The following is a 24,817-nucleotide window of genomic DNA, read 5'->3' as shown; positions in this document are numbered from 1 at the left end:
CGAGTGTTCACCCCTAGATTTAGGGATTAAAAAAAAAAAATCACTTGATGGTTGCAGCTTGTTTTATTTGTTTATTTCTCAGAGCCAGGGAATCTGAGACTGGGGAGTTTTTGTAAGCAGAGCCTGTAGAGGCAATGCTTCCCCCCCCCCCTTTCTTTTTCCTTTTTCAGGCTCTTTGTGGGCCCCCACCTTCTCCACTCAGGGTGCCAGACTGGAGAAAAGCCTTAACAGGTTGTTAAGCTTGATATAAAGTTCCTCAATGCCAACTGCACATCCCTAGCACAGGGCCCATCATGGGCAACTTGCTTTAAAGTTTCAGGATGCTGTTGAAAAAGGAGTTTAGGATTCAGACAGTTTTTAAATGCACCCAACACAGACGGGAAAGGCCAAATCCAGCCTTAGCAAAATGACCAGGGCTTTAGACCTGTCTGCACCCTGAATTCTTTGATTTTGAAGACCCTGCCAGGGGCTCATTAGTGCAAATTCAAGTTTTTCTTCGCTATTTACAGCTGTTTTCTGACCCAGATTATTCTGCCAAGGAGAGTGGTGCTTTTACAGCTGATGAGCTAAGCAGGCCTCAGCAGTGCTGTGTAATTGCCATCACCGTTTACATGCCAATGGCCTTTGCCCAGAGATTCCCATGGGAGTTTCCCCTGCGAGGCAGAAATTTGCCCCATGTAATAAGCCGTACAAGGAGTGATAGAAAGAGTGTGTGCAGCCATCCCATGCAACAGCGGTTCTAAGAGAAGGAACTGTTTGAGCCATGAGTTATTTTGACCAGTCAGGCCAACTAGAGGATACCTGGTAACAATTCAGAACAATGAAATCACCCCAGCACATCACATTATGTAGACTACGCAAGAGATCATTCAGCACATAGAACCTAGTGCAGAGTGTGTACTGGGGATTTCTGACAGATCAGACTACTGCACACAGCTGTGGTTAGAGGTGTGACTGGGCACACAGAACAGTTGCCTATTGCGAAAGATTTTCCAAAAGCTGGCCCTTGCTGAGTTGCTGAAGGGTACATCTACTCTGCAGCTGGCAGGGCTGTTCCCTGTCCAGCTGGACAGACAAGTGCAAGCTCGTGTGTTGGAAATACACAAGAGCATGGGGGGGTCACTGAGGCCTGCTCTGCCTGTATGCATCTAGGAGATTGGCTGTAATTGCCCGCTGGAGGGTAGCAGATGAATTGTGGGGCAGCAATTTACACTTCCTTGGTAACAAAACCTGGGGAGAGAGACCTGTAAAAATCAGCCAGTCCCGGCGTTGTGCTAGCTGAACAAACAAAACAAAAATGTGGCAAAACAGGTGGGCTGAAACAGACCGCAGTAGCAAACAGCTCCCTGAGCAGCCAGTTCTGATTATTTTTTAAACAACTGGGCCTTTGCCACAATCATAGCAGTTTGTCCTGGAGCCCCCTATTTTTTTTTTAAAACATACCCACACACAACGTAGTAACGAAATCAACAAAAACTATCAGACACTCCAAAACAAAGTGCAATGACTCGTCCAGGACAAAAATCAAATGTAAAACACCAGTCAGATGTGCCTGGGGACAACGGTCTGAGGGCAAATGTTCAACCATCCCCAAGTGAGTAAGATGCCTAACTCCCATTGATTTAGCAAACCTCCCTAGGCACCACACTACCTGCACCTTTAAGCAGTAGTGTGGTGCCTGGGGGGGCGGAGAGCCCGTGAGCACCCTGCACCCACAATGCAGCGGTATTTCCTGCCCCACGGGGCTGGCTCCCAGCACTACGATCTGGCCCTTGGGGTCCCAGCGCCACTCAAGTTTAGTGCATCTGGGGACAGGAGGCTAAGGAGGAGGAGGGGGAGGGACCTCCAGGGCCAGCAGCTGGGACCGGCTAAAACCTGGGGGTACTTCAGCACCCACCACGTCCCCAGTTCCAGCGCCTATGTGTCCGCCCCTTGGAGGGACAGATGCGCCAAGCCTAGCTCTCCTGGGCCAGGTTGGAACAGCCCATTGCTTGGAGCCAGGCCCAGCCTCACTGGCCAGGGGCTGCCAGTGCAGAGGTGATGGGGTGTCTTCAAATTCATGATCACTGTAAACACCATGCCAAACATCACAGCCTGCACACTGGCTACACTGATTTGCCTGCTCCACAGGACCCGTATATAGGATGACACCAACGTAGCTGTAGGCAGCACATCTATGATGCTGTCAGAAGCTCATCAAAGCTCTGTTCATCTAGCTCTGTGCTCATTTATCCTCATCACCTGTGTTCCCTATGAGGAGAGTGCTGGGGCAGCCCAGCTGATTAGCGGAGTGCTCACACCCAGCAGCCTGTTTCTCCTGGGGGTGCACATCCACAGGCCACAGTGCGCAGAACAAAATTTGTTCCACACATGTATGGAAAAAGTTAGAGGGAACATTGCTCACCATCCCGCTGCAGAGCAGGCAGGAATTGTCCCTATTTTACAGCTGGGGAATGGGGGCCCAGGGAGACTTGGGGAGACATGTTCTAAAAAGTCCCACTCTCGACAGAGACTAAGGCTTGACAGTCGTTGGGACAGGACCAGCCTTGCCACACGTGGAGCCTGTGGCAGAGAAGGGATTTCACCCCAAGTGCCTGGCTAACATCTTGACTACCCCACCCTCCTTCCTCCCTTCTGTGCTGACATCCCAGTGAACTACCAAGGCCAGGCAAGGGAGGTGCACCACATTCACCTTCGCCAGGTCAGACCCTGGTCCCCTCCCTTTGCACTGCCCCATAACACCAAGGGAGCAGGACCTGGCTACACGTGCCAGGGGGTATAAAGGCAGCAGAGCCAGCCCTTGCAGCCAGGAGCTCTTGGCAGGTGGGGTCTGGCCAAAGCAGGCTGCACTCGGAGTATTCCCAGCTGGCAAGTGACTCTGTGGGAGTCATACCCAGCTGGGGCAGTCTAGGGCAGCTTACATATGGCAGAGGATCAGCTCCGGAGAGCGAGTTCCACAGAGGTTCTGGCCTGCATCTGCGGTAGGATTGCATGGAGGCGGAGGTTTCAGAGGCCAGCCCGGGTACCCCCTTTACCCGGCCAACCAAATCCCAGCTGAAGCTTTGCAGCTCTCACAGCCAGGTCCAGGCAAGCCACAGGGATGGGGCTGCGCAGGGTTCCAGAGTGAGCAGAGGGATCGGATTTGGAATCTCTCCGTAAGCAATTCACTTTGCTCGCTCTGTAGGCTATTGTGGCAAGGGCCTCCTGTCCCTTGCTGGGTTCTGCTCATCTCCCCTTGGCAAGGAGGGGCCCCAGGCAAGGCCCACAAAGTCTGTTGTGTCCAGCAGTCAGCCCCAGAAGCAGGTTACCTTGGTGGCTTGTCCTGGGGTGGGCAGGCAGGTAGGAAGCCCAGCCTCCCCCCCTGTTTCTTGCTGGTGCTTCATTCACACTCCTTTTCTCTCCTCTATCTTGCTTTCTCCTCCCCCAGGCAAGGCTTTGAAAAGGTCCCCAGCAGCCAGTATAGGAGTCAGCTGGCCCTAATTAATCCCAGGTAGCTCAGCTGATCCCTACTCTGCCTGAGACAGCTCCTTGTCAGCTGCTCCTACTTTGCCAGTTCCTCGTTAACAGGGGAGTTGGCTCCAAGCTCTCCTAGGGCAGCCCTCGGGACAAGACTTTGTCACAGCCCTTTATCCTGGGAACGTGCATTCTGCCCATTTCTGAAATGTCTCCTGAAAGTATGTTTTGCCCCCAAAGAGTGGGGGGTTCATGCCAGTACAGTTTTACACACTAGTCCCATCCCTTCCTTCCCCACAGGGCTCCTCTCCCTGACGTTTCCTCATCTATTGTAATAACAAACCACACAAACAAACAAGTATTTTTGCTAATTTCACCCCCCTCCCCGGATCCAAATGAGCCTGGTTGTTGGTTTCCTCCATCCTTTGCTACAATGGTGTTACATGCCTCTTGGGGAGTCTTACGTTCACTGCATACACCTAGAGAAGTTAGATAAAAAACCATGCAAAACTCTTGCTGAAAGTTTGCAACTTTCAAACACAACCTTTGTTCTTAGACTCCAGAATGATAACCCCCCACCAATCAAAACCAGAGAGAGACGAAGCAGGCTGCTCTCTCAAGCAGAGAGGCAAAATTCACCTACCTGGTTATAGGCTGCTGCCTCTCTCCAGACTGACTGCTACGACACCCAGATTGCACACTTCTGTTCAGACAGCAAGCCCAAGCAGGCAACCCCACTGAAATTTAAAGTGATAAATCACAATTTTAACAGTTTTCATAAAGCAAAGGAATAGAGATTATTTGAATCGATGCTAATACCGTCCGATCTGATAAATCTCAGAAGCACAGACAATATGCCACCTGAATTGCAGCCTGAAGACTTTCTCGTTAATGGCATCCAATTATAACTAGAATATTACATCTGAGACACTAGCCAAGCTGTTACCCCATCTGAGCTCGAGTTTCTCCTCTAACAGACACTAAGACAAAGGAATATTTTCCCCTAGGTTTGCTCTGCCAACTTTCACAGAAGGTGTTGAATGGGGCTATTAATATCTCCTGACCCTCTTTTTTTGTTGTTGTCATGCATCTTGCCCCACTGATCTTTAGAGGAAATTGAACATTTTCCTCTCCACGTGACAAAGTCTTTCATCAAGCGATCCATTAGCTAGCAGGCGTCTGTTGGTCTCACAGCATCACCTATGCATGATTGAAGAACGGCACGAGATGTCCCACTATGCAGTTGGGATGCTTCTAGTCTATCTGCACAGTGAGTATTTCAGCCTGATTCATTTCACGCTTGTTTTCTACCTTGCTAAAAGCAATTTGCTGTCTGCACAAGGACCTTCTGCAATTCCAAGAAGTGCTAATATCAACCTGGTGAGAGAGAAACTCACATCTTTTAATACATCAATTGCAATCTAAAGAGAGGTGATGAAATATTCTATTTTAAAATACCATGAATGTCAGATACTAGCATCTTGAAAAGTTTCTTGTTAATATCCTGGATTTGGGAGTAAATCTACTTTTTTTTATGCTGGTATCTTACACAGGGGCTGATGTATTTTTCTGTAGAATGGTCAAAGGAAGAATTTGAAACACAGAGGGCTGAGTTAATAAAAACAGGAAGAATTTGAAACACAGAGAGCTGTGTTAATAAAAGCATCTCTCATGTACAATTTAATTGAATGAAGGGTTTTTTTACCATTGATTTGGATGATGAGTATGAACGGGAATGTGTAGTCTGATAATTAGGGGCAGGGAATTAGAAGTTTTTACCTCTGTGTTCTGAACTCTGGGGTTGTTTTTTGTTGTTACATGGCATTAATTACCACACAGGCTATATGAATCCTAACAAAACAAATGGCTAGAAATAGAGAAAAATTAAAATGACCCTCTAACAATGATGTGCTTTGTGTTAGTCTTGGACCCTCTGCTCTATAAAGTATATTGCAAAAGCCCATACTTTCCCAGTGCTCACTGTATTAACATATTCCTTCCTGCCCCCTTTTCCCTCCTCACATAGTGACTGCTTCGGAAGAAGGGATACAAATCTGGCAAAGCCCAGCACAGCTGTGGCTGACCTCTGGACAATCGGCACAGCTGAAGTGTAGAACATCGAAAAGCGAATGGACCATGCTGTGGTACAAGGAGCAACCGAGCGGCAGCTTGCATGGCATTCACCAAAGTTCTGAGTTTGAACCTTCCAACGAAAAATACTCGAGTAAGGTGAACACTGCAGGAACCACTTTTTCTCTCAAGATCAATAATGTACAAAGAAATGACTCAGGGGTTTATTACTGCGGCCTCTCTGCCTCTGTGTTTCTACAGCCCAATTTTGGGAAGGGGACCAGACTCGTTGTCACAGGTGAGTTTTCAATAGCTCAGAACACTGATAACCTAATGCTAGGTGCTTGGGAAAAGTCCTCTTTTCTTGGATAGATTGTGGCTGGTCCTCCTGTTTCAGCTTTAAGCCATTGGTATTTGCGTATAGAGGCAGCATGATCCAGGAAATTGGCATGTTACATAAGGAATCAGATGATTCCTACAGAAACAGAGCCTAGGACATGGGATATGTTTAGCAATTCTAGTAAGAAGTTAATATTAAGGAGATTCTTTTCAATGAAATCACCAAATTTCATGAAAGGATTCTGCCCTTGTTTTCATACAGGAGAATAATCATTTGCTCAAACAGCAGAGCATGAACTGAACATAATAATTCAACACACAAGTAGCAATTTCTATGTATTTTTCATCCGCACTCTGTGCAAACACTCCAACCACTGTATATAGAAAGGAAGTCATGGAATTACTTTGGGCATTTCTAGAGGCTGCGGCCCAGTCAAATGGGATGAATGTGGTAACGGAAACATTTAGACTGACTATAAATATCTAACCAAGAATGAATTCTCCATCAGATTTTTCAACCATAGATCTCAAAGTAACTTGATACCATGAATAAGCAGCATTTCCTTGACTTTATGTTTGGAGAAACTGAAGCACAGATGCAAGGTGAATTTGTCTTTAAGGTCACAGAATAAGGCCTTGTCTACACCGGCATGTTTTGTTGCCAAAAACTGCCTTTTGGCGACAAAGCAGTGTGAGCGTTTACACTGCAATGCGACTTCTGTTGGGAAAAACATCCAGTTTTGGTGACAAAAAAATCTAGCCCTGGGAGAGACTTTTGTTTTTTCTCCTCCCTTTACTGTTGACAAAGAGCCAGTGTGGACTCAGCTGTTTGTTTTGTCAAGGGAACTGGCTTCCACCAGTATCCCACAAAGCCAGCCCTGATAGCTATGCTCAGTGTTTTGTGATCTCTGCTGCCCTGCAGGCAGGCACTCCTCCCCTTTCAAAGCTCCAGGAAGTATCTGACAACTGAGCGAGCTGCGCCATTTGGGGAACAAAAAGCAAATCATTGGAGTGCTCCTGTTCTGCCCTGCTAGGAGCACAGCGGCAGGCAGGCTGCTGCTGCAGGGGGAGGGCTGGAGAGACTGCGGTGTTGCTTAGGCATTCCTTGGCATGGAAAGCTCACAGAGCTATGAGGGAATCCCAGCAAGTGCAGGCATCAGCTCTGCCTTCCTGCAACACTGCCCTGTGGGATGCCTCCACAGAGGCGTAGCGAGGGTGTTATGCGCCCGGGGGCAAAAGCAAAATTTGCACCCCCCTCCCTGCCACCATGTGTCAGGACCCTAAACCTGGTGCACAGCTGAGCCTGGCCCTGGGAGGAGGGGGGGGAGCTTGTACCGCATCTTCCCCCACCCCCTCCAGTTTGGGGCGGGCACTATCGCACTGTTGAAGAGGGAGGAGGGTCGGGCTGGGGGTGCAAACGCAGGGAGGAGGCTTCAGCAGGTGGCGGTGAGTGGAGGAGGAGCAGGTGAGCAGAGGTATGATGGGGGAACAGAAGGGAAATTACCCCCCCCCCACACACACACGCACATCCTTTGCTACGTCAGTGAATGTACGGGTACGTCTACACGGGTACGTCTACACTAGCCCCTAGATCAATCTAGGGAGGCTAATTGCAAATCAACCCTGGAATTTAAATATCCCGCGCTTGATTTGCATGTTTTAAAGCCCCTAATTCGAATTAGCTGGTAAACCTCATTGCAGGAGGAATACCAGCTAATTCGAGTTAGGGCCTTAAATTGGAATCCTGTTTCACTGCCGCGTGTAGACGTGGGCAGTTACTTCGGGCCAGTCAATTTCTAAAATGGTGACCGGCTGGGAACATGCAACTCAAGCACGGGATATTTAAATCCCAGGCTTGATTTGCAATTCCAGTCGCCCTGATTAGCCTCCCTAGATCGATCTAAGGGGCTAGTGTAGACGTACCCTAAGAGATTAACTTACCTGTTAAAATAAGACTCAGAAAAAAACTTTTAAATAAAACTCACACAACGTAAGAATCACCCTAACTTTCTTGAAGGCACTTGAAACAATAAGTAGCCCAAGGCTGAGAATACACTGCAAGCGAGGCTTTCTGTCTGCCATGAGGACTTTTTCCTTCAGGCTGCTGTAAGATTCTATCCTTCAGTAAAGGAGAGACATCTCTCTGAGCTGCTCTTCCAAATTTCACACAAGCCACTCAACTGAAGCCATAGATGTCAAGATTCAAGGCCAGCCTTGCCCTTGACAGACTGCCTCGCCAGGTATTCACAATCACAACATCCAATTTTTTATAAAGTACCCCTTTAAAAAAATTTATAAGTACCCCCAGTACCTACAGTTTTCAGATGCACAACATTTTTTCTACCATTGCAACATATTTGTTTAAACAACTTCATCATATCCCCATCACTCCTTACAAGGTACATTGCCCATAGAGGTCAATGGGGCTGGGCTATTTTATATGTAAAGGTACTGAGAAATGTATATGTCAATACCATGATGGCAATGTGTATATTAGTTAAATAATACCGAATAATAATTGCCAAATGACACCACTTCCCAACCTGCTTACAAAGGGCCTGATACAATTTAAATTTTAATCTAGGATGGAGCCCAAAACAATCTGTTGATATGACCCAAAAAGATCCAGATAACATTTAGTCACCCTTCAAACATATAAGGGACCAATCAGTAAAAGCCCCACTAACTGGTAGCGGTGATCTTTGAAGAAAATTGGAGAGTCTTTGAATTTACTTTTTCTGAGAGCGCTTTCTCTCACTGAACGTGGGGTCTTCAGCAGAGGTTCACTTGATGTGTCAGAATAACACAGAAATGCGTTGTCACAGCTAACTCCATTCAGGTCAAAGCAACGTGCACCCCAAAGACAGAAGAACAAATCCCTCGAAGCTGGAAGTCAAAACCTCTCACCTCTTCACAGAGCTCACAAAGGGTCTTGTTCACCCAGAGACACAAGTCATGACAACTGTCTCTGGAGAGAGACAAAACGCCCTGCCACTCTGTAGACGCACCAAGTGTTTTCACGTGGCATCTCACCACGCTGTTTAGATCGACTGCTTGGATGAGGAAGACTCACGAAGAGTCTGTCCATCATCCACACTGGAGCCACGTGGTGATTTCACCTCCGTGGGAACAGACCTGATCTCTCTGGGCTCTTGTGGAGCAGCAGGGAGCCTGCAGTGGTCTCTTGCGGGGGAGAGGCCAGGGGTGCCTCTACTGCAGTGGTTCTCAAGCTTTTTGGCCTGTGGACCATGTGTCTCAATATAAACCTTTCCACAGACAGCCAGTTGCTAATGGAAACCCACCTTTAATTACACAATTATACCCAAGCCATTTTGCTAGTGCTGCAGCTGGGGAGAATGGTTTAATTTCAGTTATTAAACAGATGAAGTGTTTTAACTTTCTCATGTTAGTTTATCAAACTTCATTTTAAATAAAGTAAAATATTAATTTATGTCCAATACAAAAGGTTTCAATGTTTTCTTTACTTATTGCAGGGGTAGGCAACCTTTTTTGGATCAGGGGCCACTGACCCACAGAATGATCAGATGGGGTCCGCACAAGTGAGAAACAAAAAAACTCCTCCCAAAACTCCAACCCTCACTTAGGTGGCTCCCAACTGAGACACCTCACTCCTCTGGCATTCCAGCCTCAAGGGAAAAGGGGAAGGGACAGGGAGGACTGAGGTTCAGGGCTTTCCATAGGCTAGATCTGCTTTCTGAGGAATTTTATGGACCCGTTAGGTTCTAAAGTGGGGACAAAAATAAGGTGTGTGTGAGAGGACTGCCAATGAGCGGGACAGGGATGGGGTGCAGGATCTGGGAGGGAGGTGGGGGGCAGAAGGGGTGAGTTTGTGAGGTCTGGGTGGGAAGTAGGGAACAGAAGCAGGCTGGATGTAGGGTGGCTGGCCAGGAGGAGGGAGCAGATTGGGGGGCAGGGTGTCTGGCTAGGAGGGAGGGTGTAAGGAGGGGACTTGGATAGGAGGTTGGACCTCCCTGGTCTGGCACTCTCTGCACCTGACTGATCTCAGATGAAGGATTTTTTGGACCAGGGGAGTCATTTCAGGGCTCCTGGTGCCGCCCCCCCCCCCCCACTAGGCTTCTTTGCACCTCCATCCCCTGCAACCCAACTGTGCTGCCGACCCCCCACTGGTCCCCTGCACCTCCCGCAAAACCATCCCTCACAATCCAAGGGAGAGCACCAGTTCCCTGCAGCCCCTCCCAGCCCAGCTGAGCCCCGTTTCCCTGCACCTCCCCCCAAACCCCGCAAAACTGCTGAGCCCAGCGCGGATTTCCTGCTCCTCCCTCTCTCTCCCCTTGAGTCTAGCTCCGAGTTCCCGGCTCCTCCCTCCTCCTGCAGCCAAGCCGGGCTCCGAGCTCCGCACCTCCCCCTCCCCCCGCAGCCCAGCTCAGCATCCCGCACCTCTTCACTCTTAAAACCCACCTGAGCTCGGCTTCCCTGCACCTCCCCTGAAACTGCACAAAGCTGCTGAGCTCAGCGCTGATTCCTTGCTCCTCCTTCCCTCCCTCCCCTTGAGTCCAGCCCCGGGTTCCCAGCACCTCTCTCCTCCTACAGCTCAGCCGAGCCCAGTGCCCCCCCCCCCTCGCAGCCCAGCCCGGCACCCCCCTAGTGTGGCGCCCGGGGGCCACGGCCACCCTCCTCTCCCCCCTGGCTAGGCCTCTGCCTCTGCACATTGCTTTGCTCTGTCTGTCGTCCGGAGAGCTAGCCAGGTGGCCGTGAAATGTCAACAGGGCCGGGGACAGAAAAACTGGTTCCACTTTTGAGCGACTTTTCCACGTTGACAGCACTTTTGTCGCCCAACCTTCCCAGTGTTGGAAATGGATCTCCATCCTCCTGACGGCTGCTCTGGTGTCCTTCACACCAGACTGACCAGCACTTCCTCTGCCTTTGTACCAAACCGAACGTGCTGTCAGCACTCAGCATATCATCCTTAATGGGCAAACTTCTGAAGTGTGATGGATTGTGGGGGTCTCCCAAGGTGCACGCCCCATAATGAAAGACAATGGCTTTCAAACAGGCTTAGACAAAGCCTTGGACATTTCAAACATGCTGCGCTCATGGGGCAGGGACTGGGGGGGAACTAGCTGAGCTATCGCTGGCAGCTCTTTCCAGACTCTAGTTTCCTGGACTCTCTTTTAGATGCCTCCGAGCCGAGACTTTCTGTCCTGGCGCCCTCCGACCCGGGGGATGCTGAGCTTCCCCACGACCACGTGCCCCTGCTCTGCCTGCTCTTGGATTTCACTCCCCCCTGGAGCACCGTTCTCTGGGACACCGGCGAGGGGTCGTCGGAGGGCCAGACGGATGCCGGAGCCATAGATGGGGACGGGGTCTACAGCATCCGGAGCCTAACGACAATCCCGTCCGAGAGGTGGAACCAGGGGATGAGCTGCACTTGTACAGCCAAGGAGAATGGCACAGAGAGACACATCAGTGTTACCGTCGCCAAGGAAACAGGTCCAGTATCGTGTCCTCCAACCTCACTTGCCTCCCTGGGCACTTATCCTAAGCCCCTCACCATGGCATCTGGGCACCAAGTGTCAGCAACAGCCACTCTAGGCTAGAGAAACAGAACCAGACAGGATGGCTCCGGTGAATGACAATTGATGGGAGTGAGGAGAGGGTTTGGAAAACACTGAGAGTCTGTTTGAGGGGTGGGGCAGACGTTACAGTCACTCCCCCATCCTCCCCCTTCCCGCCCCAGCCCTACTGAAAATTATTTCGCAACCTGCGGGGATGAGACATGGGTTTCTGGTCAAGCAGCCAGAGCCTTCCCCTCTAGGCCAGCACAGCCAGGCCCCAAAAGGGTCACTTGGGGGGAAGAGCCAGGAGTATCAGGGAGGAAATTGGCAGAGGGAACAGCCAGATGAACCTCGGGAATAGCGGCCAGACAGCGAGACCGAATAGATAACGGAGTAGATGTCCAGGGCAGGGCAGCCCCTGTAAAGCGCTAGTGACTATCCCGCAGGGAACAATCCTGCAGGGGCCGGGGGGAGCTAGAGGGAACCCAGTGGAACCGGGTCGTCTCCATCGCTGGCTGCCAGGATTCTGAGCCGCCCCCTGGAAATAATTTGATCCTATCGCAGCCACCTGGGAGCAGGAGGCCCTAGGCTGAAATGGCTCCATGGCACAATGTGCAGGGCAGGCTGGCCGCGTTCAGGCTGGTCTACGCTGTGACCGGGTAACCATGATGTGAACTGTTGCTGGCGTGGCTCTGCCAGTAACTGCCTTAGCGTGGACGCAGTCCTACCAATGCAATGGTGCTTTCTAGCTGCACTGCTCTTTTCTGTTCCTGAGCCAAGAGGAGGGATGCCAGCAAGGTCACAGCGGCAAATTTTTTCAGCGTAGACGAAATGTAGCATACTGCCTGGACATTTATTTTCCTAATTGCCTCAGCGTTTCCTTCCAGCTTGTGCTGGGACACTAGGAACCCCATGGAATCCGACCAGGAAACTCAGCGATCCACACATTAGAGGAATTCTTGGCAGGGCGGGGGAAAGAAGGAAAGAGGATTCACATGACAGGTCATGTCTGTGACAATTTTTCAATGCTCCTGATCTCCGCGTACAAATGGGCAGTATGCTACAGCGCACAGAGGAATGCCTGTGGGGTTCTGGGGGAAGGATTGCCTTTTGCCCATCTGTTTTACTAGCAATTTTCTGTTCTCACTCTCGTCTCTGCAGGAGACTGTGGGATTGTGTTCTACGCTGGGCTGCCCTGTATTTTCATCCTGCTCCTGATCCAGCTCTCGATCTTGCTCTGGAGAAAGTGCCCGACCAGAGGTAACTCAGTCAAAACTCTCTCTGTCATAAAACAGTCACTCATCACACATTCCGATCACTGTCCCTTTGTCTGTTTCATCCCTCAGGAAGAGCTGTGCAAAAAGGGAATCCAATACCGATGAGGCAGATCCCGCAGGTAAATTGATTTTTCCATCATTGCTCTATCAGAAAGAGATAGGATTGACAGCAGATGAGAACCAGGACGCAGGCCAATTTCTAACCTAGTCTCTGCTCCTTGCCTTCCAAATTCTCAGAGATTTCATTTGAATTTATTCTTCTTTGCTCTTCTGGGTTTATTCTTCTTTGCTCTTCTGGGTTGTGTGGGTTTATTAGTACAGAAGAATGGCTGGGTTCCACCCCAGAGGTGGCTGCAGGACAGGGATGTGAAATAGCGTGGTGTATATTTCTGTAATTGACCCAAACTTCAAGTCTGACCTTATGTATATCACAAAGCCACCAACATCCGCCAGCCACCACACGAGACTACCTGGGCAAACGACAGCAATCAAGAAGTCTGTACCACTGAAATATGTTTTTCCCAGTCTTAGAACACAAAATTGGATCAATTGATGCCCTTTGCAAAAGAAAGTTGTAATATCTGTTCTTTTCTTCTGTTTCAGACTGAATATGCAGCTCTGACATACAATAATAGAAATGCTCCTCTGTAACTGATGGGCCCACAAAGAAAACAGAACAGGTGATGCCAAAAAAAAAAAGAGAGAGCGAGAGTGAGAGAGAGAAATACAAAAAATCTCATTTAGAATGTGATACGATTTTCCTTGAAATACAACCTCCTCCATAGTCATTTCTCTGAACCCTCGTTCTGGGTTGACACCTCCATTCTTGGAAGAAAGCAACACAGGATCGATGTGTCGAGAGAGGGGTCATCATATTTACATCTTGACCGGAAGGCGTCACTTCCTGTACCACAGCGCCCCCTATCCTTATTTGAATTTGGTTCTGATTGATGGTGAAACTGTCCCCTACGAATTTGCAAAGCTCCCTTCTATACCAGAGGATGTTTCTCATCCAAGCATGGACTGTATGTGGAGGGAGCAATCTCATGGAAACCCAGTCATAAGAACATAAGAATGGCCATACTAGGTCAGACCAATGGTCCATCTAGCCCAGTATCCTGTCTGCCAACAGTGGCCAGTGCCAGATGCCCCAGAGGGAGCGAACACAACAGGGAATCCTCATGCGATCCCTCTCCTGTCATCCATTTCCAGACCAACCTTCCCTCCCCATCCTGGCTAATAGCCATTGATGGACCGAACCTCCATGAATCTATCTAGCTCTTTTTTGAACCCTGTTAAAGTCCTAGCCTTCACCGCATTCTCTGGCAAGGAGTCCTAGGCTGGTAGCGCTGTGGCATTTGGGGTCAGGGCTTAGCTAATGGTCAGGGCAGTGTTATCACATTGTTACTGTCACACGTGGAGAGCCACAAGGCTGGCTGGGCATCCACGGACAGAAAATGGATGTTAAGGGTGAGACAGTGACACTGCACTTACCCTGCTGAGCTGCTGGGGTCTGAGCAGCCCCTGGGAGGTTAGTGGGAATCCCGCTGTGATAGCGGCTCCCCCGGGGCAGTGACTGGTCCATCACCTGCCCCCCATTGCAATATAAAGGGCATTTCCTGCTCTCAGTCATCCCTGTAAATGCAGAGGAACTCTACTCCCTTCAGCACAGTGTGGCAGGGTGTGACCCAGTGTCCGGGAGAGCAGGATCGGGCCCAAAGTCCACGAGAAGCCACCTATGGTGTACAATACGCTGAGCATCATGCACCGCAGCTGCAAGAGAAAGGTGGGAAACACGAGGGAGGAGACAGATGCATATGGCAGGCCCGTATGCAGGAATTTCTGCATTTGTGTCGGGGTGGGCTTTTTTGTAAACGTGGACGGCAATTTTTTTAAATATAAAGGAGTTCAAAACAGTCATGCCATGAGTGTGCATAAGAGGTTAGTGAGCAAGTGGAGTGGAAACACTGGTTGGTAAAATGATTGTGACCAGAGGAGGGGTGTAGGGGGGATGCAGTGTCTGGGAAGATGTCTGGGGACAGGAGCAGGGGGGTAGAAAGTTTGGGTTACATGGAGGAGGGGAGCAGAGGGTTGGGGGAGGGGGAGGGAGGAACCGAGGTGCCAAAGGCAGGCTCTGGCTAAGAGATCTTACCTGGGTGGCTCCCAGCCAGCAGCCCAGCAGGTTCCTTAATCAGGGTCCCTGCCTGCCACACCTCGGGTGCCAAAGGCAGGCTCTGGCTCTGGCCACACCTCTGCACTGCTCACAGCAGCTATAGGGGCCATGTTTGCTGCTGCAGACACTGGCAGCCTGGGCATGAGGGGAGAGGGGCACTCCACACGCTGCCTGTCCTGCAAACAGGCAGCTGCTATTGGCCAGAAATGGGCCAATGGGACTTACTGGGGGGCGGGAGCAGTGTGAGAACCCTCTTCCCCCTTCCCTGGGCTCTCAGCATTCACAGAAGCATATGGCCCCGCAGCAGCCGGCTTCCCTGGGTGCGGAGCAGAGACAGGGGAGGCAGAGAGCCGGCTGAGGCTCCCACAGGCTGGATCCAGTGGCTTTTTGCCCAGCCCTGTTCGATACATTCAATACCACTACCCCTTCCCTTCTACCTTCCTCCGCGTATGGGGCTGCATTGTAAAAAGCAACCTGTAGCATTACAGCTATAAAATGAGGCCTCACAATCAAACCAGGCAGCATGGGCAGGCTCCGTGGCAGGGGGACCCTTCCCATTAGGAAAGCTTTGTTGCTGTTAGAAGACAGGCGGGTGCTGGCTTGAGGCCCGTGGATGGAGCCCTGCGGGAAAAGCAGCCGCCTCCCAAGGAGTCTGTGGGAGTGGCTGCTCCAGGACGGGCCAGCAGAGAGAGCCTGACCTCACACAGCTCCATCCTGACTCAGTTTCCCACCCAGGGTCTCCCCTCACACCATGGCATGATTCTGCCGGCCGGGCAGCAGGTTCCTGCTCATGGTAGCTCCTAGGAGGCTGCCCAAAGCAACCTGCATCCCGCTGGAAAGTGTCACTTCCGTCCTGTTCTGCCCCTTAAGGCTGCTGTGCATGTCGGTGCCAGGGCTGGCTCCGAATCTGGGTCACCCTGGTCCCGCTTTGCCCCCAGTAACAGCCCCGCGTCTCACGCCCAGTGCGGTGCAGTTCAGGTTGTCATGGCTACACCCTTCCTCCCGCCGATCGAAACCACTCAGGACTTGGCTTAGACACCGGAGGGGCTGAGTTCACTGCCCCTGCCTGTGTGAGTAAGTCAGGCCCGGAGCCACAGCTCCTCTCACCAGCCCCCACCCTGAGGAACCGAGCCCAGGGGCGAAGTGGGGGGGCAGGACACAGAATGGTGGTACCTCAGAGCTGCTACTCCAAGCAGAGCCATCCCTAGGGGGATGCAAGGCCTGGGGCAACCTCCCACCAACACTTCAGGTGCAGGGCCATGGGGAACCCCCCTCTTTCACAGGCCCCACCTCTGCGCCACTGCATCCTGGCCCCCGGAGCTGCCACTGCCACCCACCACGCAGCAACTCCAGCCCCTTCCCCGGAGCCGCTGCTGCCCATCACATGGTGGCTCGAGTCCTGGCCCCCACCGCTGGAGCAGCTGGGCAGCCCCTGTGTGGCCCTGCTGAGGAGGTGGGCCGGAGGCAAATTCTTGGTGCATGCCCGCACAGGTGCACACGTTAGAGGGAACCATGGTTACGACCTGCCTGCAAGGCCTCTTGTCCGGCGATGTTCCCCTGGCACTGGGCCTCTGCCCATGGCACCCCTCGCTCTTCCCAGTGACTCGCCGTGCTCGGCTCCAGGGAGACCTGTGACTGCTCCCCGGATCTGGCCCCCAGCTCCTTGCTGTAGCTCAGCCCCGTCAGTGCAGATGATCTACCCTGCCCCGGCTCTGCCTCCTCTGGCTCCAGGCTGCTGCTGCTCTTCCTCTCTCTCAGCTCCAGTTGTCACTGTCCCCTTAGGGCTGCCCTCTTCTGCTTCAGGCAGCTCCAGCTCACACGGAGGCAGGCCTCCAAGCTCCGTCACTGGCTTGCCTCCCTTGTCAATCTGGCTGACCTGGAGTGTTAGCCTCTCCCCACTGGCCCTGAGGTCTGACAGTCTCCGGATCTTGATTTCTCATCAGCCCTTCCCTTTTCTTTCAGCACTGGCATAGGGCTGACCAAAAAAACCCAGTTGTGTCAGGAAGGGGCCAGCCGCTCCCTTACATGTAGAGAGTGTCCTTCATATCACAGCAGGAAATCTCCCAGTGTCTGGGTCTCTCTGGGTATGTCTACACTAGCCCCCTAGTTTGAACTAATGTAGGCATTCGAAGTTGCAAATGAAGCCCGGGATTTAAATATCCACGAGATCCTAATTCGAACTACCTACTCCGTGCTGCGTGTAGCCGCGGGCACGGAGTTCAGACTAAGGGACATTTAAAAATGGCGGCGCCTGGGAAGATGCAAATGAAGCCCGGCACAGACATACCCTCTGTGCCTTCCTGAGATTTATACTCCAGACCAAGGGGTGAGTTATATTTTGCAACTGAACCACATTTGGCAACAGCAAGGAACAGTAAGAAACAGTAAAAACAAACCACCACTTTAACAGAAAGACCACACCCTTACAAAGGGGCTGCTGCATTGAGGTCAGCAGTGAAACAGCTCTGAGTTGCCAGATCTCCGTGTGGATTATGATTTTTCTCTTCCACCAGCCACCGCATCCTGATCTGGTTGGACTCCTTGACTCAAACTTCACTTGGGCTTTGACCCTGTTTGACAACATTTCATACCATTAGTCATTTCCATGCTAGGTCAAATGACCGCCCGTGTTTGACAGTTTCAAACAGGTTACTAAACGCTAGTTAATGCTTCTCTTGCAACCCGTGCATATTATTAGCACATAAAGTATCAGGGAAACCTTGCTTTCAGAGTTCAGCAAATGGCTGAAAATGGAGGTTAGGATGTACAGGTTGAACTTCTGTCCCAAGCAGATGGGACTGAGAAAACTTTTCCCAGTTTGTGTCTGTATGGGAAGTTAGCCTAAATCATAATGGTGCCTCTAGAATGGACTGTCATGTGTTGCTTACCTGAATTGGAACAGCAGCAAATCCAGGCCACATTCAGACACACCATCAACCCCACCAGGAAAACTGCCACCCCTAGGTGCAATAGCTGCGGCACACACCAGCTGGGATGAACTGTGGAGGAAGCAAACTCCAGTGGATTGTCATGAGCTGGGACAGTCGTTTTGCACCATTTCACTGCATCCTCAGCTTAATTTACAAACCTGGAAATGGAGCTTTTTAGAAAAAAAAGAAAAAAAAAAAAGAAAAGAAACCCGGCAGTCTAGACGTGGATCTTTTGAAAATACAACACAGGATCTTTTGAAAAAGGGTTGTATCTTCAAAAGAGCCGCGTCTAGACTGCCGGGTTTTAATTCCGAAAAAGCTCCATTTTGAAAAAAAGCAACAGCCATGTTTACACTAATGAAGTGCAGGATATTTAAATCCCCGCTTCATTAGCAATTTTGACGCTAATCTACGTCTCTCTGTTGACAGAGAGGTGAAGTCTAGACACAGCCTGGGTGTGTCTAAACTACAGGGGGTTTTGAAAAAAGTCGCCTTTTTTCGAAAAAACTTCACCATTCTTTTGAAAAAGCCTCTTTCGAAAGAGGCTTGCAGTCTAGACGTAGCCTCTGTGTCACCTGTTATTTACGTCACAGTTTCTTTTAGTTGCAGAAGCGAATATAAAATTACTCACGTTCCAAGAACGTGGCACTTTTCTTAACACTCTTGCCAGAAGAGTTGAATTTAACTTCGCAGGTGAGAATTTTCGCACTGGTCCAGGTGTCCATCAGGATGCTAATGTGACTTATGAGCATTAAGGATCCATCCTTTGCTTTCAGTGATCGCACCAGCCCCCGTTCCTGCTGATTGCCAGAAATATTCCAGGAAATCTGGACTGGGTTGGAAACTCCATGGACAATACAAGCCAGATCAGCCATCCCAGGGGAGTTGAGGCCAAGCGGGGATGGAACCAGAAGCAAAACCCAGCTGCTGGTGGTGTAGCTGTCTGAGCAGAATAAAGCAGAGAATTTATTGTTCCATCCTGTGTCTGACTCACAACAGACCTGCCACCTGCTTATTATCTAATTAAGGGCACCAATCTTACTTTGTTACAATTGTACATGTCTACTGAAATCAATACAATTACACTGGTGAAACTGACCAGCCCTTAGGAATGTTAATAAATATAATTAATAAATAAATATATTGCTTGAGAATGCAGGGGAGTTATCAGGAAGGCGAAAGCACAACTGGACTTGCAGCTAGCAAGCGATGTGAAGGGTAACAAGAAAGGTCTCTACAGGCATGTTAGCAATAAGAGGGTGATCAGAGAGGGTGTGGGGCCTTTACTAGATGAGGGAGGTAACCTAGTGACAGATGATGTGGGGAAAGCTGAAGTACTCAGTGTGTTCCTTGCCTCTATCTTCATGAACAAGGTCAGCTTCCAGACTACTGCACTAGACAACTCAATATGGGAAGGAGACGGGAAGCCCTCAGTGGAGAAAGAACAGGTTAAGAACTATTTAGAAAAGCTAGACATACACAAATCCATGGGGCCGGATTTAAAGCATCTGAAGGTACTGAGGGAGTTGGCAAATGTCATTGCAGAGCCTTTGGCCATTATCTTTGAAAACTCATGGAGAACAGGAGAGACCCCAGATGATTGGAAAAGGCAAATGTGGTGCCCATCTTTAAAAAAGGGAAGCAGGACAATCCAGAGAACTTCAGACCAGTCAGCCTTACCTCAGTCCCTGGAAAAATCATGGAGGGGATCATCAAGGAATCCATTTTTAAGCACTTGGAAGAGGGAAAAGTGATTAGGAATAATTAACATGGATTCATCAAGGGCAAATCATGCCTGACCAATTTGATTACCTTCTATGATGAGGAAACTGGCTCTATGGATATGGGAAAGTCTGTGGATGTGATATACCTTGACTTTAGCAAAGGTTTTGATATCTTCTCCCACAATATTCTTGTCAGCAAGTTAAGGAAGTATGGATTGGATAAATGGACTGTAAAAAGGATAGAAAGCTGGCTAGACTGTCGGGCCTAAAGGGTAGTGATTAATGGCTTGATGTAAGGTTGGTGGTTGGTTTCTAGCAGAGTGCCCCAAGGATTGGTTCTAGGGCCAGTTTTGTTCAACATCTTTATTAATGACCTGGATGAGGGGATGGATTGCACCCTCAGCAAGTTTGCAGGTGACACTAAGCTGGGGGAGAGGTAGATATGCTGGAGGGCAGGGATAGGGTCCAAAGTGACCTAGACAGATTAGAGGATCGGGCCAAAAGTAATCTGATGAGGTTCAACAAGGACAAGTGTAGAGTCTTGCACTTGGGATGGAAGAATCCCAAGCATTGTTACAGGCTGGGGACTGAATGGCTAAGTCAAATAGCAGTTTGACAGAAAAGGACCCGGGGATTACAGTGGATGGGAAGATGGATATAAGTCAAAAGTGTGGCCTTGAGGGCAAGAAGGCTAATGGCATATTAGGTTGCATTAGGAGGAGCATTGCCAGCAGATCCAGAGATGTCATTATTCCCCTTTATTAGGCTCTGGTGAGGTCACATCTGGAGTATTGTATCCAGTTCTGGGCCCCCCACTATAGAAAGGATGTGGACACATTGGAGAGGGTCCAGCGGGGGGCAACCAAAATTATTAGGGGGCTGGAGTGCATGGCCTAAGAGGCGAGGCTGAGGGATTTGGGCTTATTTAGTCTGCAGAAGAGAAGAGTGAGGGAGGATTTGAGAGCAGCCTTCAGCTGCCTGCAGGGAGGTTCCAAAGAGGCTGGAGAGAGGCTGTTCACAGTAGTGACAGATGGCAGAACAAGGAGCAATGGTCTCAAGCTACAGTGGGGGATGTCTAGGTTGGATAGTAGGAAAAACTATTTCACTAGGGGCATGTCTAGACTACATGCCTCTGCTGACAGAAGCATGTAAATTAGACATACTGACATAGTCAATGAAGTGGGGATTTAAATATCCCCCACTTAATTAAAATAAAAATGGCCACCCTTGAGGTTTTGAAGTCCCAGCTTGACAAATCCCTGGCTGGGATGATTGAGTTGGGATTGGTCCTGCTTTGGGCAGGGAGCTGGACTTGATGACCTCTTGAGGTCTCTTCCAGCCATATGATTCAATGATTAAACTCATGAAATGGGGATTCGTTCAAAATAAAAATTTCTGCAAAAAGAAAAAGGTAAATTCATTTGTGGTTGTGAGGTCAAAACCATCCCCAATCTGGCAGCAATAAATAATGAGGGTAAAACTAAAATGCTTTGAGATCTGTTGCTGGAAAGCACTAATTAATTATATATTTATTATTACTATTATTATTATTATTATTATTTTATTTTATTTCATCATTGATCATTAAAGGAAAATTTTGAATTGCGTCCCCTAAAAATGAAGAATCTCCTATTTAGCAGTTTCATTTAATTATTATTTTTCAGCTTATTTTCCCCTTTTCAACCATTTCAGCTTTGAAAATTGTTCCATTTCCCTGGGGTGTTTAAACACCTCTGCACTGTCAATCTCTTTCCCCCTTGAGTTACACTGTTATCTTTCCTTACCCCCAACAATCAGTGTGGATCCATTGTTGAAAATCAGATGGCTGCTGGATTTAACTGCACAGTAATAGTCCCCAGAGTCATCCGGCTGGACGTTGTAGATTTCTAGTGCCAGGCTGTGCGTCTCGGCTTTGCAAGCAAACTTACTTACATTCTGATCATTTAAGCATTTCTTAATGCAGGTGAGCCCTTCATCTGCCCTTCTCCTGTACCAATACACCGAAATGCCACCCCCTTCCAATTTTTCTTCGGAAGAACAGGGGATCTTTGCTGTAGCGCTAATTTCGACAAACAGGAATCGCTGCGTCTGGTACAGAGATAACCGTGCTCCCAACACTGCAGAGATAAAACAGATTATGCCGTTAGAGTCCGCTTTCATTGCATCGTTCTCTGTCATAGGCGAATGGAATAGTTCAGGAATAAAACTTATCTCCTCTGATAATACGTATGCCCTGCAAAGTGACTGCAGCTGTGACCACTAGAAGCCATGATAAAGCGAGCACAAAGAAAGGGAAGTGCATCTAAACTGCAGCAAAGCTCCCATAAGCTACCACGGAAACCCAGCGTCCTATTTGCTGAAATGCAGTCCGGTAGCAATAAGGAGTTTTACCCAGGGAAGAGAAGATCAGGTACTTTGCAAAGAGCATATTTGTAGAAAACATGACCAAAGCCTGAGACGCTGCTTCAGCGAAGGGTCACTTCTGATGAAGGACACGACCTACAAGAGCGTGCTGTGCTGTAGATAGTTATCAACTGACTGAGGAGGGGGGAGGAACCCACAAGGGATGCTGTGTTTCTTGCAGACTGTTGATGAATTAATATCAGACCGTGATATACTACAGCAGCGGGGCTGACAGCCACCACGGGCCCCAGAGCAAGGTGGGGGGTGGGGGACAGCTCTGCACTTTGGAGGGGGCGGGGCCTTGGGCAGAAGGGCCCAGGCTGCAGCACCCCCTGCCCCTCTGCTCCATTCAGAGGCCCAAAGCTCCACCCATCGCAGCAGACGAAGCCCTGGGCCCCTTTGAATTGCCGGGCCCTAGGACAACCGCCCCTTTGAGCCTTCCCCATAGGTGGGGCTGTTCTATATTATACATATACATTATATTTCAAAAGCACCCCATGTTCCATTGAGTTTCTATAGGATTTACGCCCTCAATTCTGATGCGTTTGAAAATTGGCCTCACAATGATTGTGTCAATACCCAAATATAGGCCACCACATAAAAAAAATACCCTCCTGTATTCAGCACAGGATGTTGGTTTCCAAAGTGTCAGAATAGTCTAGAATGTGGGTTAATGTGCCACCGCTCCAAGTTACAGTCCATCCGGCACATGGCATGAAAAAACAAGGGAGCTCGTCCCTGTAGTAAGTTGAGGGTCAGTAACATGGAGTCAGCAGGCCTAAATAGAGGCCTGTAACATGAAAACAGCAACAGGCCTGCCATCTAGTAAGACTTTGGTTCAGTAACACAGGAACCAAGAAAGAGGCCCTACTGATAAGTGTGTAATTGTGTAAGTTAGGTAGAGCATGGAAGGACACAGGGAGGCACTGGGTACAGACTGTGAGCCAAAGGGGAGTAGCGGAATATCTTAATAAGAAACGTCTTGGTACAAAGACTCCCCAAAAACTAATGCACATACCGACCTAGGTTCAGGACCGGGATAGTAAGTAAGCCCCCCTTCCGTATGGTAAGGAGTGGTAACTAAGCAACAGAGGGTGGCAACCTGGTATGTAAAGAAGTGATGTAAGTTGTCTGTACCTGTCTATAAAAGGACACTGCAAAGGGTGCTCTCTGGCTGACCTGGGGGGGGTAACACGCTAGGCGCCTGAACGGCAGGTGTCATTGCCTAAACTTACAGAATGCACAGTTGCTTAACTCTGACTGACTGCTGTTAATATCTGTTATATGGCAATAGGCCTGCCCGGTGTTGGTACCTTGTCAACGTGGGCCATCGTGCCCAGTGGTGTAACATTGTACTGATCTCTGCTACCAACTGGTAGAGCTTCGCACCTGACAATAAACCTGCTCGACTGATTTCAAACCTTGCCTGCATCTGTTGTTTCCGGGGCCTCTCAGAGATCTCTGAGACCCAAGTGCACGGTGTCTAACACTCTAGATAAAGGGAGTACTGATTGTTACGCATGCAGCTGAAAGTTTATCATTACCGACGGAGTAGAGGTCCTGTCAGGAGCGCGCCAGGACGACCCTGACCAGACGACGTTGACACAGACAGTTCAGACCACTGAAGGTACCGAGGTGCAGAACACCGAGGTACGACAGTCCCTGCACCCAGCCATCAGTCTGCTGCACTTCCTGACAGCATGATACCGCTGGCCGGCCATGTTAGTTTGGAGGCTAGGCATGGAGGACGTTTGCCACTTAATTCACCACAGAGAACGCCGCAGCCTGTGTCTGCAATGAAAGAGCTAACGCCTCCTTTTAAGTATTTCCAGAGGCTGCACTTTGCCATCTGTCACCCAGCCTCTTCGTTGGCAGGTTGGGTTGAATCCTTCCGCCTCTGCACACCCAGAACATCCACATGGACCGGTGCCGGGATGGGCCTTTTTTGGCATCACATTGACAAGTCTGCAGAGGTGTCATGGGTGTTATGAGAAGTGGCTGAGCTGCCTGTACCACAGCACGTGTCCTGACGGAGGTGACTGGTGGCCTTTATATAAAACCATGGGACACCCACATCTTGAATACTGCATACAGATGTGGTCGCCTCATCTCAAAAAAGGTATATCGGCATTAGAAAAGGTTCAGAAAAGGACAACAAAGTGATGAGAGGTTTGGAACGGGTCCCATATGAAGAGAGATTAAAAAGACTTGACCTTTCATCTTAGAAAAGAGGAGACTAAGGGAGGATATGCTAAAGCTCTATACAATCATGACTGGTGTGGAAAAAGTGAATAAAAAGAAGTTATTTACTTACTCCCACAATACAAGTCCTAAGGGTCACCAAATGAAATGAATAGGCAGCAGATTTAAAACAAACAAAAGGAAGTTTTTCTTCACTCAGCGCATAGTCAGCCTCCGGAACTCCTTGCCAGAGGATGTGGTGAAGGCTAGGACTTTAACAGGGTTCAAAAAAGAGCTAAATAGATTCATGGAGGTTAGGTCCATCAATGGTCATTGGCCAGGATGGGTAGGAATGGTGTCCCTAGCCTCTGTTTGTCTGGAAGTGGGAGACAGGGGAGGGATCACGTGAGGATTACATGTTGTGGTCCCTCCTTCTGGGGCATCTGGTATTGGCCACTGTCGGCAGACAGGAACGTGGGTTGGATGGACCGTTGGTCGGACCTAATACGGCCGTTCTTATGAGGAGGTTCCAGTGCTCCATTGCAGCATCGTGGCGTCCCTTCCTCGGTTTCTCGTAGTCCATTCTGGAATGGAACATTACTTCAGAACTCCAGCCGGGTCACTCGAGTCTCTCTGCTTCTGGGGTTGGGAGGGACCTTGCCCCAAAGTGCGGCTGGTCCCAGGTGGGTCTCCAGTCAGCAGTCCCAGGAATCCAGCCTTGGTCTCAGGT

At 49.6% G+C, this 24,817-nt stretch overlaps 3 protein-coding genes across 4 annotated transcripts in view; 1 reads left to right on the top strand and 2 right to left on the bottom strand.

The window, feature by feature from the left end:
• LOC102461257 (immunoglobulin kappa light chain-like) overlaps positions 1-4,415 on the bottom strand; it is a 49,926-nt gene extending 45,511 nt beyond the window's left edge. The window contains exon 1 of one of the 2 annotated variants that reach the window (XM_075907772.1): positions 4,097-4,415. The gene's annotated coding sequence lies outside the window, so the exon portion shown is untranslated. Of the gene's footprint in view, positions 1-3,308; positions 3,439-4,096 lie in introns of those variants that run through there. The other variant, XM_075907771.1, reaches the window with a different exon arrangement.
• Positions 4,416-4,557: 142 nt separating this feature from the next.
• On the top strand, positions 4,558-14,573 carry LOC112544998 (immunoglobulin kappa light chain-like). The gene is made up of 6 exons (XM_075907594.1): positions 4,558-4,723; positions 5,480-5,821; positions 11,020-11,334; positions 12,561-12,659; positions 12,746-12,795; positions 13,280-14,573. Exons 1-6 carry the CDS (start codon positions 4,660-4,662, stop codon positions 13,325-13,327), a joined length of 918 nt encoding a protein of 305 aa, XP_075763709.1. The 5' UTR covers positions 4,558-4,659; the 3' UTR covers positions 13,328-14,573.
• A 2,913-nt stretch (positions 14,574-17,486) lies between these two features.
• Positions 17,487-22,066, bottom strand: LOC112544996 (immunoglobulin kappa light chain-like). Its single transcript, XM_075908125.1, has 4 exons — positions 21,895-22,066; positions 21,288-21,620; positions 18,411-18,722; positions 17,487-17,848 (listed from the first exon to the last, which is right to left on the bottom strand). The coding sequence occupies exons 1-4, from the start codon at positions 21,944-21,946 to the stop codon at positions 17,691-17,693; spliced, it is 855 nt and encodes a 284-aa protein (XP_075764240.1). The 5' UTR covers positions 21,947-22,066; the 3' UTR covers positions 17,487-17,690.
• Positions 22,067-24,817: the final 2,751 nt, after the last annotated feature.

Source organism: Pelodiscus sinensis, chromosome 24 (genome assembly GCF_049634645.1).
Source record: "Pelodiscus sinensis isolate JC-2024 chromosome 24, ASM4963464v1, whole genome shotgun sequence".
Classification (NCBI taxonomy): Eukaryota; Metazoa; Chordata; order Testudines; family Trionychidae; genus Pelodiscus; species Pelodiscus sinensis.
This window is presented reverse-complemented; position numbering and strand designations above follow the sequence as displayed.

Bases quoted from the DNA above. Each gene is read 5' to 3' on its own strand.
- LOC112544998 (XM_075907594.1), top strand. From the start codon at position 4,660: ATGATTGAAGAACGGCACGAGATGTCCCACTATGCAGTTGGGATGCTT. The intron at 4,724-5,479 runs GTGAGTATTTCA...CTCCTCACATAG, and splicing joins GCTTCTAGTCTATCTGCACA to TGACTGCTTCGGAAGAAGGG. The intron at 5,822-11,019 runs GTGAGTTTTCAA...ACTCTCTTTTAG, and splicing joins GACCAGACTCGTTGTCACAG to ATGCCTCCGAGCCGAGACTT.
- LOC112544996 (XM_075908125.1), bottom strand. From the start codon at position 21,946: ATGTTTTCTACAAATATGCTCTTTGCAAAGTACCTGATCTTCTCTTCC. The intron at 21,621-21,894 runs GTAAAACTCCTT...TTATCTCTGCAG, and splicing joins CCTGATCTTCTCTTCCCTGG to TGTTGGGAGCACGGTTATCT. The intron at 18,723-21,287 runs GTAAGGAAAGAT...TATTCTGCTCAG, and splicing joins ATCCACACTGATTGTTGGGG to ACAGCTACACCACCAGCAGC.